This window comes from Tyto alba, unplaced genomic scaffold, assembly GCF_018691265.1.
Source record: "Tyto alba isolate M040663 unplaced genomic scaffold, T.alba_DEE_v4.0 Super-Scaffold_1000006, whole genome shotgun sequence".
Lineage (NCBI taxonomy): Eukaryota > Metazoa > Chordata > Aves > Strigiformes > Tytonidae > Tyto > Tyto alba.
The window spans coordinates 16,684,240-16,700,887 of NW_024881272.1; the positions used below are offsets into that span (position 1 = coordinate 16,684,240).

Sequence of the window (16,648 nt, forward strand, 5' to 3'; positions counted from 1 at the left end):
TGCATTAATTTAGTAGAAGCAATCTTATTTGTGTGCAAGCTATGGTATTTATCATAGCCTGGCATAAAAGGAGGCTGAGGAAGGATTCAGTGCAGACACTGGTGGAAAATATAGATATTTCAGGATCTGTGTGCCTTGGATAAAGGCAGAAATTGAATTTAAGCTCTGTCTGAGAATACTGTTCTCATATCTAGTTCACACACACTGGCATTAATTTGTTTCAGTATTCTTAACCAAAGTTAAAATGTTCTTGTTTATTTTCTTTCTTGCACTTGGAATTTTGGGGAAGGGGAAAAAGAAGAAACAAAACCAAAACAAACAGACAGGAAAATCTATGCAATAACTTAATTTTGATCATTACAAATGTAATAAAAAGTATGTTAAAGTTGTGGTTGGATTGGAGTTTATGTTCCCAGAGCACTGGGAGCTCCCCCTGCGGGCCTCCCTCCTTTGCAGTAGTACCGGCTCTCGCCAGAGCTGCAGGCTGCCCTTCACCTCAGAAAGCAGAGCAGGCTCAGCAGCCATATACACTGCACTGAAGATCAACTGTTAGAGGTGTAGTTTGTCACGTGAAAGGACTAACTCAAAGCAGAAATGCTGGATTTCTCTGACTATTCTTAGCACTATACAGCGCTCGTAAAGAATCAAAAAATTAAAGCTTCTGTCACTTAAGGTAATAATGAAAGGTAGTAATGGCTTCATTGTTTTCCCTTCATGCCTTATTTTCTATTAGCAAACTAGAAGAAATATATATGCAAAAGTGGGTCATGCTTCCGGCTGCTGGACATTTTCAAAGAAGCCCCTCCAGATTTCAGCTGTGGGATGAGCTCTTAATTTTAGAATTGGAGACATCATTCTTCTACCACACCTCATGCTTTGCTTTGCATTTCTGGCTTTTTCTGTCCTCCCAGAGCAGCCAAATTAAGTCATATGTTTAAGAATATTTTGTTGCAATGTGTTGTTTGACTATTTGTTTTCTGATTCTGACGGTAATTTTTTGTATAATTCTTTGTCCTCAAAGGTGGCTGAAGGCCTAGTTCAGAGAGATGGAGATTTTCTGATTAGGGATTCTCTCTCCAGTCCTGGGAACTTTGTTCTTACCTGTCAGTGGAAAAACACTTCTCAGCATTTTAAAATCAACAGAACAGTTCTAAGACTCAATGAAGCTTACTGCCGTGTTCAGTATCAGTTTGAACTTGAAAGTTTCGACAGTATCCCCGGCTTAGTTAGATACTATGTTGGGAATCGCACACCAATATCAAAGCAGAGCGGAGCAATCATTTTTCAGCCTATCAACAGGACTGTGCCTCTCAGGTGTCTAGAAGAAAAGTATGGTGTAACTCCAGTCCGACAAAAAGAGATAAGTATTCCTGAAGGAAAACCAGAAACTGCAAAAAGGCTGAGTCTTGGTATATCCAGCATGCAATCCCTGGAGCAGAGTATACCCAGAGGAAATCTTCTGAGGTACTTTAATTTTGCTGTCCTTATGTAGGGAGATGAAGTAACTCTACCAGCTCTTGCTGTAGGTGATGTGACTTACCACTCTGATTTTAGATGGAAGACTAAGCATGAGGGTTTGCTGGTTTTTAAGAAACGATTTTTTTTTTTTTTTTTTTTTTGCTAAAAATTGGAAAATCCAAAGAGCAAGGGCAAATGTAGACCCTGGAAACACAACAGTGGTGCAACTTGTTCTTCAGTGACTTGGCCAATCTTGACTAGTGTAAGACAAAGGATTAAAATAAAATCATGCTGCTGTTCCAGAGAAGTCTTTCTTTCCGTATTTGACTTCTGCAATAAAAATACCGAGTGTGGGATAATGGATCCTAATTTCAGCATCCAAATAAAATGTTCCATTAAAAAGTCTCAACATTCGAAGAAATACCCTCACAAATGCTGCAGGGTCACACATATTATAGCCCATGTAATTGCTACCACAACAGCATGAAGTACCTTTTATTCTTATAAACCAACCAAGTGGAAAGCTAATGATCCTTGCACTGGTTATGATATATTCTGGCAATTAGGTATGTATGTTAAGACTGTTGGATATATTGATATGGTGGTGTTTGCATTTTTGTTTACCCTAGAAACAAAGAAAAAAGTGGTAGCCAGCCAGCTAGTTTGGATCATGTTCTGGAGAAAAGGTTCCCCTTAAAGGCTCACCAGTCAGAGAGCTATCTGCTAATAGGTATGTTTTGTAAAATGTTTCATACTTAGACTGTGTGTGTGTCCAGGTTGCCTGCCACACTCCAGACCGAAGTGAGGCTGTTGAGTGTTCTGAGTACTGTATATACAGTTATATCTAATGGCCAATATAAGCTGTGTTAGCATGCTACTTGCTCTTTAAGTCATTGGAACAGGTTTTTTATTTACAGTGCACCAGCTACTGGAGTACCTTGGCACACAAAAGATGTGTGCCACACCAAAAAAAATGGCAGCTACAGTTGGCATTGATACCCTTTTTGACACTGTTACCTTCCTCACTTGTGCTTTACAAGAACTGACTTGTTTCACTCGTGTAATTCTGACAGAAGTCTATTAAGTAGAAGTGGTGTTTCACAGAAATCCTGGTGCTTTTTCTCAGGGTAAAGAGTACAGATGTAGTGTTCCTCACCAGGAGAAAAAGACTATCACGGCTTCTGTGCTCAGTTCTGTACTTCCGTCTCTCTCTTCCCACCTCATTCCTTTTGCTGCTGTCTGGTTCCACATCTGTTGTCATTGTGCTACAAGGTGTACCAACACTTGATCAGTTGTTAATTGTGGCATTTTCTTTCTCAGATTCTTCAGAGGTTTAAGCAATTGTTTCCATGCTAACACAGTGTGTGAGGAAGCTTGCAATGATGCATCTGTTCCCATGTGGACAAATTCTAGTATTTGACTTCCAAGGCTGCTAGTCATTTTGAATACAGTAGCTGTTAAAATGTATAGTGCCTATTGTGGAAAGACTTCTTGAGACAAAGATAATGTTAAGTATTTGTATAGTATGATGTATTCTTATAGAAAGGGTGTGCTCCTGTGTTTAACAGTGGGATGGACAGACATTCATAAAACAAGTTTCTGTCCATCTGTAGTTGAACTGATTATCTTATTCTATTCCATGACTGCAAAAACTTTTCTGTTGGTACTGTAACAGTTAACCTGAAGAGTGCTGATGTGCATTTTGTCATAGGGCCCTCTGAGCAGGTTCTGGTATCACGCTGCTTATGAGTGGTGATAGGCTGTGATTTGCAGATTTTGTTGTCTGCATAAATTGAGAGCCAACTTGAAAGCAGCAGTAAAGTCCACATGATGCAACTGGACAAGTTGCTGTAGATACCAGCAAATGCACTGAGAACTGCAGATCGGGAATATCTGATACAGGGTTCAGCCCTACAGTAGATGCTGAGATTTGCATATGCAGTGAGTACAGGATGAGGCATAAATACAAAGTACATGAGTGTGTTTCTCCAACTCTTCAAATCAGCTACTGATTAGGAAAATGATTAGCATCCCTGAAATTCATTCCTTCCATACCTTATTGCAGGTTCAGGCTTGACTTTGGGAAGCTTTTCTTTCATCTCAAACTTGACATTCTCAGAAATGACTCATCTTTTATGTGGTGTGGCTGGAAGTTTCTGTTTTTATAGCCTAGATCAGGTTACAAAGAAACCTCCTATTCCAAGCCATAGAGACTATCCAGCTCTGACGGTATAGCCTATGTATACAGCAGGGGCTGGAATTACTGTCAGCATTACCACAGAATAATATTATGGTGCAGCTGTTTTGTGTATTTGGGATTTTGGGAGGATCAGCAAGTGAATGGAATTTGTTGGCTAGCTCATTCCTCAAAATATGATTTCATATACATTTTTGTCAGCGAATAATTGACATGAGTTGACAATATTTTTCCTTAGGAAACGGCATTAAGAGATGAACCCGGGGACAGGCATCAGGAACTGTGTATGTTTTGGCCTTCTAAAGTACCATTTTCCCCTGCAGGTTCAAGACACCCATCTCGATTACCTGAAGGAGATGCAGACTCCTGCCCAAGCTCTCCTGCGTTTAGAACAGGAAGTGAACCTTCTCTAAGCCCCACAGTTGTTCAGAAAGTCATCTCTGAGTCACAAGTAGGGGAAGCTCTTAGAGGATCAGACAGCCAGCTCTGTCCAAAGCCCCCACCAAAACCCAGCAAAGCACCCCTCATGAAGCCCCCAGATTCTCCTTCGGTTTCCCATAGGTCAGAAGGACACTACTGTGAACTAAGCCCTGCCAGAGATCCTGCTGCAACAAAACAACATTTGTGTCAGAAAAGCAGCTATGTGGAACATCTGTCACAAAAGGAGAGGGGAACCCACTCTTTCAGGAATTCCGAAACAAACTATTTGATCCTGGAAGATGACCCTACAATGAACACTGCAAATTCTTTAGAAGCTTCAACTGAGATGGCTGAAGAAGACAGTATCTTCTCTGCACCTGTTCTTGAGACGGTGTCTAGTTTTAAACCAAATGATTTTGAATCCAGACTACTTCCTCCTGAAAATAAGCCATTGGAAATGTCAATGTTAAGAAGAGTTAAGGAGCTTTTCACCAACAACCAGCCAAAGATTATTGCACAGCATATTCTTAGAATGGACTGCAAGGTAAAAAGAAAAAAAAAAAAAAAGTAAAATAATTTTTTAATATTTTATTTTATATTGTGCAAGTACAGACTTTTTAAGGAGCTGATTTGAAAAGATCAATGGGTAGATTTGCAGATAATTTTATAAATGTATTGACTTGCTTGCAGGCATTTTTAGGGTATTGGTTTGTGGTTTTTTTTTTTCCCAGTTGAAGAACAAGAATGTTTATAAGCTCTTTGGACTAATGGTCTCCCACCATCCTTGACTGTAGACTCAGATTCTCAGTGCTCCATACATCTTTTTAATCTCCTATCAGTTGCTGTATATCTGTGATTCAGCCTTTCAGCTATCTATGCTGTAAACCATTGTGGAAAGAACTACTCGTGACAGGAAATGGCTAGTTAGCTTGCAAGGGCAAACAGTAGACAGGCATTACCTGGTTGTCATACTGCTGGCCATAACAGAAGACGTTCAGTGGAACAAAATTCATTTAAACTTCTACAACTAGCTGCTCTTCTGATCTTTGTCTGAGTCTCTGTCGTGCAGCTGGGTAGGTGGTGTGGGAAGATAGCTATCAGGATTTTTGCGTTTCTCTCCTATGAGAGAACTGTATTGCTAGTGGAATTGTTTAGAATGATGCAAAAACACAACTATTTTTCACAATGTAGACTTTGTTCAGCTGACAGGGCTTGGAGATCAGCTGTTGGATCAGAAAGATGGAAATACAGGTCATGTCCTTATGAGCTGATGACTTTGTGTAATGAAAGAAATGCAACTGCAGTTGAATCTGCACTTTTCTGGGGTGACTGAGTGCTGTACCTGCCACAGAGCAGCTGCAGGAACCAAGTGTCATGGACTTTGCTGGGTTTTAGTTGGTTGGTTGCTGTAAGAGCAGCTTGAGAAGCAACACACATAGCTACGTGGAGAGCAACTCCACTGCAGACAAGGAAGGAAGTGGGAGGGGTGGTGCTCCAGAAGCAGCGTGTCCGTAGCACTCTGCTAGTGCTGCTGCACTGATTCACACCGTGGGTCTGGGAAGGGGGCAGTTCACTGGAGAGCAGCAGTGGGGTGAGGGTGTGAGTGCCTGCCAGCTGCTGGGACCGTGCCAACAGCAAACACAGTTCCTCTCCTCGGTAGCAGTGTTGGCTGCTGCTAAGTGAGGCTTCATGCAGACACAGTGACTCAGAAAAACTTGGCTCCACAACTGCTTGGTCTTTTCAGAAGTGATAGATTGTGGCTTCTTTACTATAGTTCCAAGAGCAGCAACAGCATTCTCTAACATTTTAGTTTCAAAAATCACCTTTTCCTCCTTCAACCTAGGAACAGTAACCAGAATGTCTTTTAATATATTGTTAAAGAGTATGTTGCTTGAAGACATAGGATATGCATGCCTTAGTGAAGTAGTAAGGGGGTTTTAATATATATATATATATATATATATATATAGTATTAAATTAGCTCATTAGTCATCTCCTTATTTTAAATCCTATAAACTTTGGAATGGGGCCAAGGAAACTGGCCTGCTTGGAGGTGCGGGACCCTGTACAGTTAATTAAGAGTCACTGGAGTGTTTTAGAGAGAGAAATTTTTTGGATTTTGGAGAAGGAACAATAACTAGCTGGGACACGCAAAGAAGTCTATGTTATCTTCATCTCACAGTGCTGAGAGGCACTGACTGTCATTCATTGGTAACTTGTCGCATACTACTGCGCTGGTAAGAACTACATGAAACAATGAGATTGGCACGTGAACAGGGCCAGAATAAATGCTTTGTACTGAGATCTGTGATAAGGCTGAAGTTCGTAGGTCTCGTGCCATCAGTAGCTCAGTTTGCCTTTTAAATAATGACATTTCTAATAATGAAAGCAGTGCCCACATGGTAAGTGATGGGAGTGAGTATCTGACACTTGCATGCCTGAGAGGGCTTTTTGTGAAGGAGTAGCAATCAGTGTGTCTCCCAGGGCTTCATATCACTCTGCGTCTCTAGAAGTGAAACAGGTTTCTCTGCAGTGCTAGATCGTGTACCAGTGAGGCTTGCTGTGTGGCCCAGATTGCTTTCATCTTTTCATAACCAAGAGAGCCTGCTGATGGGTGTATCAGAAGTAGCAGGCAGATTGGTTTGTAAATGTGTCAACATACAGGCCTTAAAACAGCAGATAATCTCACATTATCATATTAATGTGGTTTTGCTTGTAATTAGCATATATAATTGTTATTGATATAACTGGTAGCTAATACTGTATGTTTAAAAGGCAGAGACAAATTGTTTGGGGTGTCAGCTTTCACACACTGACTTCATTAGGCACTCAACACTCAGTGTCCTCCATAAAGTCCTCTTACTCATTAATCCTTATGAGGAGCCTGTGGTGTAACCCAAAAACATTCTGAGCAGTGATCTTTTTAGAAATGAAGGCGGTGAAGCGAATGTGTACATCTTCAAGGCCAAAGAGCAGTGCCACCCTGACAAGGATCAGGCCAAGAGAGCAGCCTATTTCCAGGAGTTTGTGTATGAATCTCCTTCTGGAAATGGGCAACAGACATGTGAAGTATTTTGGTCACACCTCTCATGTTTTCTGATGGCTGAATCATGAAAAAATAAGATTTTATTGGTCTTCTTGTGCAATGCACTAAATGTGCATAAGTTAAGTTTTTCTTGGATTACTGTATTCTAATGTTGCATGCTGTGGATTTAGCTCTGTATGCCCTGCAGTAACCTGGAGGACTTCTACGTGGCTAAGGATTTTTTGAAGTAAGTTAGTTTCAAAACTCATGCACAAATTTTTGCACTTGACAGGTGGTGAGGATACTAGATGTTTCTGAAGAGATGAGGAGGATTATGGGTGTGAACTCTGGTCTTGAACTGATTACTTTGCCTTACGGACATCAACTGCGCCTTGACCTAATTGAAAGGTAAATGTTCCTGTTACTCATTTCCAGGGCAGGGGGCCAGAAGATCAGATCATTGCTACATTGTACTCTATGTTTCCTCAAAGAATGCTCTCCTGCACATTTTCTGAATTCTTGTGTACAGAAGGTATTTTAATGAGATGGCATGTAACTTCTTTTTGCAGAGGGAGAAGTTCCTTAAGGTCATAGGGCAACACCATGCATGTAATACAGGGAAAGAGGAATTGTACTGAGAGCAGGGTCCTGAGAGCTGCTGAACACCCTGAGCTCTCCTTCAAGAGCTCTGGTAAACTAAAGTCCAGCGGACGTATACTCTAGCTGAGCTTGTAAGTGTTTGTGAAAGACATGGAAGGTGGTGGTAGTCTCCTGCAACTGGGAAAAGGAGTAAAAAATGACCAGCAAAGCTTTCTGTAAAACCTCTGCACAAGGGGAGAACAATTAGGGTCTTCTATCCCTGATGTAGCTTTTCTGCCTCCCCAATTCAGATTTCAGTAGTTTGGCTGCTGAAATTTAGGGGGAAGGTCCCAGGATTTGAGTGTGGAAGACAAGGGGAATTGGGGCAATTTTCCTGAAAGTGTTCGTTCATTCATTCATTGCTTGAGCAAAATTTTGTATAATAGTAATAGCTTATATTTATTACAACAAAAATTCAAAGCCAATGTATATATATTACCTATAATGGCATTACTGCTCTTGCTTACCAGCAAAAATGTTGGTAAGTTTGCTGGACACACCAAGATATTGAAATGTAGCTTTGAATTGATCTTCTCTGAACATATGTACAGCATAATGTATTATTAATTTAATAATTTGTAACCAGTAGTGTAAATTGTTTCACTTATAGGCACAATACCATGGCAATTGGAATAGCTGTGGATATCCTGGGTTGTACAGGAAATCTAGAAGATAGAGCAGCAACATTAAACAGGATCATCCAAGTCGCAGTGGAGCTGAAAGACTCACTGGGAGATTTGTATGCATTTTCTGCCATTATGAAAGCACTTGAAATGCCACAGGTACAGATCTGCTTCCCTTTATGTTCCAAAACATGGAGTTGTTCGCTGGTTTATTTAAGTTATGCAATTTCTTCAAGACTAGAGGTATCATCAGAACAGAAACTTTGTCACTAGCAGGGCATTTTTCCTGTGAATTGCTATAGAGTCAATAATGAGTATTCTCTATTTTGTATGAACAGGTCACTAGGTTAGAACAAACCTGGACCTCTCTAAGACATCATTATACCCAGACTGCCATTATGTATGAAAAACAGCTGAAGCCATTTAGCAAAGCTCTGCATGAAGGACAAGAAGAGTGGAATAGTGAGTATGAGTGACACTGGTTTCTATTTAGCCTTTTAACTCTCTCACTACTGGTGGCAGGGGATGAGGCAGCTGCTGGTTCTGATAGCTGTGCACTGTATGCGAACTTGTGTGACGCAGTAGAAGACATTGAAATAGAAGAAACAGTCTGCCAGCCAAACATCAGTACGTGCATGCGTGTAGCCATGCTGAACGTAACATTCTGCCCAAACGCACACTCCCTCGGTGTGGAGCAGAAACTGAAACACTGCATCATCTTGCCTCAAGGACAGGAAAAGATCTCTTCACTTCTGGCAGATTTTGCTTTTTATTTGCTTTGCCTCTAGCCCCACAGAATTTATTGGAATGACCCAGATTTTAAATCTGTTTAAAATCTCTGTGCCACCGTCTAGTAAGTCACCAGAGCCTTCTCCTGTAGCAAATACAGTTTTCCCACACTAATTTGTCTTGGCCTTCTCCCCCAACCAGTTCACTGGAAACTGGTAGGACAGGTGTTTTGAGGTAAGGTGTTAATTTGAAAGATGGAAGACAAACAGTAGTTTCCAACTTTGAAAAAAATACTGCATTTACAATACCTCCTTCAATTAGCAGGTTTTGTAATGTCTGACAATGTGATGTTTGTTATTCTCTATCCCAGAGACTCTCAGTGCTCCACAGAACAACGTGACAGTGCCACTGCTGATGCCTCTCATTACCTTGATGGAACGACAGGCTGTTGTTTTTGAAGGCGTGGACCTGTGGGAAAGCAGTGACCAAAGCTGCGAAATAATGCTGAAGCACTTGGCCACAGCTCGTCAGATAGCGCAGAATGCAGAAATGTACAGCTTGACTGCAGAACGGATGCTGGAAGGTAGGGAGCACAAACTGCTGTGAAATAACAGAATTTGTGGCTCATGTCTGAAGAAGGTGGTTTCTGCCCAAGTGTCACTAAAAGTCAGTGCAAGGAATTCTTTCCTTCTTTCATGAGAGCTGAGACAGTAGCAAATGTCCTGCAGGAACATCAGTCTAAGGACATCATCACTGTTATTTAAAAGTAGACAGTAAATTATTCATTACTCTAGTTCTCCAGTAAGCAACAGAGCATACATTTTTGCTAAACACACTCAAAAGTTCTCGTGATTTAATATGCTGACCCTTCTAACAACTAAATAGAAGTGCAGTAAGGACCAAGGATAACTTCTGGTCTTCTGTACAGTTTAGAATTCCTACTCTGATGTTTTTTTGAATAAAACACCACCCATCATAAGGTAAGATGATCCTTTACAGCAGTGCGAGATGCAACACTTCACTGCTTGCAGCCAGAAAGCTACATAGTTAAAGGAAGGGAGAGAAAAGTATTTTTGCAGGCAGCATGTGTACATCAGTAATTGTATTTAAGGTCAGGCTATAATGACAATTCTAGACCATTGTAACTGAGCAAAGGGTAGTCTGTCCCAGTGGCCCTAGAGCCTTTTGTGTGCCACTAGAATGTCACAGATGGAAAGGATTTTCACTGTTTTACTAGCTTGTTAAAATCACTGTGCCAAAGGAACCCAGCACACTAAAGCTTATCTTGTTTGGAGGGAATACAATTTAAAAGCCCTTTCTTCTGAATAAAAATTTGCCTGATGGTGATACTGTGGAATTCTTCTTACTAGGTTTCCAGCCAGATGAAGAGATGAGTGAAATCTTCAAGACAGAATTTCAAATGAGATTGCTTTGGGGCAGCAAAGGAGCACAAGTTAATCAAAATGAAAGATATGAGAAATTCAGCCAGATTTTAACTGCACTTTCCCGAAAACTGGAACCTCCTCCTGTGAAACACGTGGAACAATTAAGTATATAAGACGCTGTAAACACTGTTTTAATGATATACTTGAAATAACCTTAGCTTTCTTTTGGCAGTTGGATACTGCAAACGTCTTGCTTAGTTCTTGTTTAGAACTTTTAGCTGCACAATGCACACTTGTTTTAAAACTACTGATTTCTACACCAATTATTTATTTACTATGTCACCGAGTCATTTAATAATCCCTTTAAATTTAGGTTATCTCTGTAAGATAGTTTTTCAGCTTCCTCTATTTCCACAGAGTCGCAATGTTTTGATAATGCCTAGAAGTGCAGGCATTGGCATCTTAATACTAAAATGAAGCAAATAGTGTAAATAAAACAATAGATTAAGTATGTGACATGGTAGATAATTTGTTGTATAGTATTTCTTTAATGAATATAAAACACTGTACATAGAAGTGTGAATTAAAATGTATCTTTATGCAAAATAATCTGCATAGTTGCAAATTGCAGAAACTGCAGGTTGCAGAAATGATTTCGTACCTGTGACCACAACAGAAGGCTCAAATATCACTGCACCTATGAAAGTAGGAAATAGTTGTACGTGTGTTGGGACAACTTCTTTTTTTCAAGACAGCATCTGTAGTACTTTGGCTTATGCTGAAGCATGAAAAACAGCTATGCTGCCAGGAATGAATAATGAAATGGCAAGAAAAAACAATGCAGATAATTAAAATGCTTTCAGCTAGGAGTAAATGTGGGTGTACGTATGTATCGAGCTTGCTTCATTTACTGAGGTGAATCACTTGGGTAAGTAGTATTTTTTTTTCCTTGGATGAGGGGGCAAAGCATAAGTTGTTAGCACTTTCCGTAGGAAATCAGTGTGCATGGTTTTTATATGAAGAGTGCTTTAGCAGCAAATTCTACTTTGTCACATACAGAATTTGTGTATAAGCATTATCCTCAGGAGTTGTATAAATACTGAGACAAGAACGATGGTTAGAGCTGCATATGCTTGTTGTCACTGAGCCTAGTTCTGGCGTGAGATGTTAGTTACAGCATCTGAAAGTACTTGACTAGTCTAACAACACAACCCCCACCCAAAGGGCATTTTCTGTTCTCCCCATCTACGCTGAGAGCAGAGGTTCTAGCACCCTAAGGAGAGGTGGTGAGACACCTCATGCTGGAAAATCTCCCTGTCAATCTTAACAGAAGACAAAGGGGGAAGCTAGCGATTTAGACCATGAAAAGATTTTTTTTTTATTCCATGAAAATATTCTCAACAGAGAACACTATTTTTAAACAAAGCATTTAACATTTAGGAAATCAACATGTGCACAAAAAAGGATTAAAAATTACTGGAAAATGTAAGATTCTTTAAGACAAGTCACGTTCAGAATTTTAGAATTAAGTGATTTATAACTAGCTGTGCAAGTACAAATGTGTTTTTCCTATGTTTAATAACACTCATACAAGTTGCACTATCCCTCATGAAAGCAACCTGCCTCCGAAGGAAGCAAATCCTGGTTTTAAAAAACAAACAGTAGCATGGAAGGAACATTTAGTCCTTTACCAGGAAGTGTTATTACTGACCTGCAAGGCTGTTAAGCCAGGCAAACTACAGGCCCTTTAGCAGAAAATACACAGATCACATTTCCTCCTTTTCTCTAACTTCAAAATAAAAAACCCACTAGTTTTAAAAAAACAAAACAAAATGAAAAACCAACCAAAAACCCCCCAACAAACCCCCCCAAAACTCCAAACCCAAAAAACTACCTAAGTAGTTTTGTCAGTATTGAGTAATGTCACATTATTATATAAATAACCCTGTATACAAGCTCCAAAAATCTAAACTTTAGAGTTTAATAGCCCCCATAATACACTAGGTCAAGCTGTGTAATAGTGGTATACATAACAAAAGGAAAAAACCTCTACACCAATCACTCAGGTTCAGTTTTACTGGTAGTACAGTTCCTAATAACACTGAAATTAAAAAGAAGCCAGCACTGCTGCATCCAGATATTGCTTCAGACCCCAGAAAAACAGGATGTTTTGATTATTATTTCATTTCCCCAAACAGCAGGTGGCTGGGTTGACAAGCTTGCTTTGATACAAGTATCCCTCCCCCCAACAGCTCTAGTCTAATTCTTATCACCCTAGTAAAATCAGATATGACGTATTTATTAATAGAACCACAAATGGGAGGCAAGACAACATAAGCAATAGGGGCACTGCAGACAACTATATTTACACGTATAAACATATCCAAATTTCAATTGTTTACAAGTAAAAGTGCACATAGATCATTACGAAGTATCACTCAAATTTCAACTGGTCCATACAATGAAGCATAACCTGGAAATGGACTAGCACTGCAGTAATTAAAATTGGAACTTCATAGTGAAAAACTAAAAGATAAGTTTCCATAAAAATATTCTAAAAAAATATTGAAGTCAAATGAGGAGATACACGTTTCAATGTATAAAATTCATGGTGCACCATGTATCCAGTAAAGTAGAGCTCTAGAAAACACCTACCGTGGCTACCTCAGCGGCTGCAGCACTGCGAAAAGAGCTGAGACACAAAGCCCTTTGTGGGATACTGTAAGTGGTAGTGTTGGCAAACAACAGATTTAGGCACTCTAGTTTAAGGCAGCATTTGAATGGCAAGTGGTTGACTTCTGACAACAGTCGTTATCTTGCAGTGGTGAATCTCTCTGGTGGTGTTCCAGGTTTTCAGTGTGCACAGGAGGTTACTGAAGTGCTGAAGATGGACCACAGTTCTAGGAGTTTATCTTGACTGCATTGTACGCTAGAGCCGAGATGTATTATTTCCCCAAATCAACACAAATACATTATGGTCTCTTATCAGTTATGCCAAAAACTGGAATGTAATGATGGTTGCAGTGGTATAGTTATAGCAGCATACATGGATACTGGGATGAAACTCTAGTGCTGAAGATCTTTAAAGAAAACGATTTGTTACAAAATAAGACAAGCAATGATGGCAAAGTGTTACGCAGACATGCCTGACTGTCCTAGGCATGCAGGAGGAGGTTAACTGTGAGCATGGAGGTGGCACAGGCGGACTGATAACCTACAGATGGCTCTAAATTACCACCACTAAAATGAGATGGAAAAGAGTATAATTGAGATAACCAAAACAGCACAAACTAAAATATAGTTTGTGCATCTGAGACAACCAAGGACAATGAAAACAAAGCAGTTTTAGGAGCAGTAGCCTTTTTGCTCTGGTAATGGAAGTCTATTTTCCTGCACAAATTGAAGAATTTGTAATACATCCTTACCTAGGTATGGAGATGCTAAGATGTTAGTGACTAAATGTATGTCTGCATGCATTCATGCAACTAGCTTTTCCCCTTGGGCCTCCCAGTCTAGTACACCCACCCCACCCCCCTCCCACCAGCAGCTGCATGTAACCTCCTTCAAGATCTCGCCCATTTTCTCAGAAACCCGCTTCAGGAACCTGCAGTCCAAGAGGAAAAAGAAAAGAACAAAGTTACTGAAGGCCTTTAGCAGACAGAGAAGCGTGCTCAGTTCTAACAGGCCGTTCTCAGTGGCTTCGTACTAGCCTTGTACTTAATTCCACAAACTCTCATTAGAAATATGAGCCACAGCATTTTGGGGTTGTTTGGGTTTTTTTCCTAGTAATCAAGTATTGCAATGCAGTTTCCAGTCCTCAGTGATTTAACAGTGAGGGCAATTACTGTACATTTAAGACCTTGATTTCAAACTAAACATAATGCAATTCAAAGACTTCGCTTACAGGCACAGATTAAGAATATAAAATCATTCCCTTTTCAGGAGGAGAAAGAGAGTTCAGTAGGACATCAAGATTACATGGGGTCTCTTTTTAACTCTAACTAGAGTTAAAACAATGAAGTTGTGTCTAATACACAGCATTCTACATCACAAGTACTGAAAAGGAAGGAGTCAGGTCACTGGACTTTCTGTCCTTCTTAGTCAAAATGTTTTTTCCTGAGTATTTTTGTTGAGCTTTCAGCATCAGACAACATTTTCCTGTTTAAGAAGTGAAAGCTGCCAAGTATATGCTAAGGAAGGAAATTCATCATTTTCAGTAACTGAGTTCAGTTAGTTATTAGAGGGAAAAACCCTCTTTTAAGCATATAGTTTTAAGTCATAAAAGTGGGAACAGTAAATATTAAGAGATCTTTAAGTAATTTTTCAGTTCTCTATAAAAAAAAGTATTCTATAGGACAAGCAAGAATCCTGGTCGTCTTCAGTTTAATAGCTGATTTGGATTTAGTACTTTGTAAAGCAGGAGCACTAGATCAGCTAAACAAAGCAGAAGACATTGGTGAAAATTGCAGACCACTGTAAGATGCATAATTTATTGTGGTCATCTCTGAAAAAAAAAATACAACAAACTCCCATTGCAAACCATTGCTGGCTTCTGATATTCTAATGCTTTCCATGAAATTGTGTGACTTACTATTTTTCCACTATTTTCCCTGGAATGTACAACTGAAAGCTGCCAGTTTACTGTTAGATATAGGTTACTGCACCTTTGCTGTTTTTCTCTAGCGTTACATCTATATATGATGTTGGCACATATCCTTCCTCTCCATTATGTCTTCGAGCTCTGGTCCACCCATCTCCTTTGTCCTCCTCAATAATGTACAGAATTTCCCCTTCTTTCATTGCTAGAGTGCCTTCGTTATGACCTGGCAAGTACAAGAGGCAAAGAAGTTTCAATGTTCAGACAGAATTTCAAATCATCTTTTTCCCAGGGCATAGTTTCCAGATTATATATAAACAGGAAGAACCAAAAATCTGTGCAAGAGAACATACGGTCAAACAGGCTTACAGACAAAAACCTAATCCAATTTGTAAAGATGAATATTTGCCAATAGCTGTGCTAATATTTATCTTAAAACAGCACAGAAATACTGCTCATGAATTAAAGTGATTTATAAAATATTTCCACAGATCTTATAAGCAACTAGTTGCTCATACAGTTAATTTACTTTAAATCATTTTACCTGTCTTCTCTGTAACATCATCCATGCCCTACAGTCAAGGAATAATAGTGCACAATGTTAACCTTACCATCGAACGGATATATTGCCTTGCAATGTCCTATAGCTGGTAATGGATCGTCATCTTCAAACTCATCATCAAACTCACTGGGATGTGCATGCTGTTGGGGTGGGCCGCGAACTTCCTGGTTGGCATCATCCGTGTAACTCCCCTCAGGGCTACAACGCAAGGATTGAGCGTGAGGACTCTCAGAGCTCTTGGCTCTACACCTCAGAACATCGCAGGTGCATCACAGAAAGGGCAGAGGCAGACCCTGGGAATGCCTGTTAGCAGTTTTTGTAGTTACTGCTGGGGGTGATTTTCTGAAAATACTCATCTAAGGTTTGGACTGAATTCTGCTACTAAAACAAACATAAATTTGACACACCTGTCTCTACAGAACATGGAAAACTGGTGAGCTGTATGCAATGGAATAAGATAGCTTTAAAAGGCACTGCTATTTAATGGGTGGGTGTTTCGATTAGACTACTTTTTAGTATTACTATAATAACACAAGGTGACCTTTAGGATTCAGAACCAGCAAGATTTTCCTTTAGAAAGACATCAACTTTCAGAGGGTAAGTAACAATCATCACCTATCGTTAACTATCAAAGAGATGCACAGATTCTCACGTAAGATATAAAAGCAGTAGAGACAGAATATAGTGACCTCTCTCTGCCCTGTGTTACGAGGTGGTTGATATCACTGCTGTGCCGCCTGTCGCTTCTGGCTGCTACTTTACCTTCAACTTCAGAGAGCCAAGCCTTAGGGGGAAAAAAGACAGATATTGGTGTCAAGGAAAACTTGATTCTAAACCAGCAACTACCATTTAACAAATGCACTTAACTGCATCTGGCCTGTCAGTCAGTACACAGCCACCCAGAGACTGCATTCACGGGTGAAGGCTCAATTATTTTGCATGAACCTATTCCTCATACTAGTCTTAAGGAGGAAAGCAAGCCTTAATCACATGTATTTTCAAATAAGTGATTA

General features: G+C 39.9%; 2 protein-coding genes across 9 annotated transcripts in view; one reads left to right on the plus strand and one right to left on the minus strand.

Annotated features, from left to right (window-relative positions):
• BCAR3 (BCAR3 adaptor protein, NSP family member) overlaps positions 1 to 12,327 on the plus strand; it is a 112,370-nt gene extending 100,043 nt beyond the window's left edge. For all 6 annotated transcript variants that reach the window (XM_042786354.1, XM_042786355.1, XM_033000915.2 and 3 more), the window contains 8 exons: positions 1,022 to 1,464; positions 2,088 to 2,188; positions 3,979 to 4,619; positions 7,393 to 7,508; positions 8,350 to 8,521; positions 8,701 to 8,824; positions 9,462 to 9,674; positions 10,462 to 12,327. In XM_042786354.1, the coding sequence (XP_042642288.1) occupies positions 1,022 to 1,464; positions 2,088 to 2,188; positions 3,979 to 4,619; positions 7,393 to 7,508; positions 8,350 to 8,521; positions 8,701 to 8,824; positions 9,462 to 9,674; positions 10,462 to 10,649 (1,998 nt within the window). In that variant the 3' untranslated portion in view covers positions 10,650 to 12,327. The remainder of the gene's footprint in view (positions 1 to 1,021; positions 1,465 to 2,087; positions 2,189 to 3,978; positions 4,620 to 7,392; positions 7,509 to 8,349; positions 8,522 to 8,700; positions 8,825 to 9,461; positions 9,675 to 10,461) is intronic.
• A 488-nt stretch (positions 12,328 to 12,815) lies between these two features.
• The window catches only part of FNBP1L (formin binding protein 1 like), a 57,932-nt gene continuing 54,099 nt past the window's right edge, over positions 12,816 to 16,648 (minus strand). For 2 of the 3 annotated variants that reach the window (XM_042786356.1, XM_042786358.1), the window contains 3 exons: positions 16,325 to 16,419; positions 15,685 to 15,833; positions 12,816 to 15,299 (listed from right to left, as the gene is read on the minus strand). In XM_042786356.1, coding sequence (XP_042642290.1) covers positions 15,121 to 15,299; positions 15,685 to 15,833; positions 16,325 to 16,419 — 423 coding nt within the window. In that variant the 3' untranslated portion in view covers positions 12,816 to 15,120. The remainder of the gene's footprint in view (positions 15,300 to 15,684; positions 15,834 to 16,324; positions 16,420 to 16,648) is intronic. The other variant, XM_042786357.1, reaches the window with a different exon arrangement.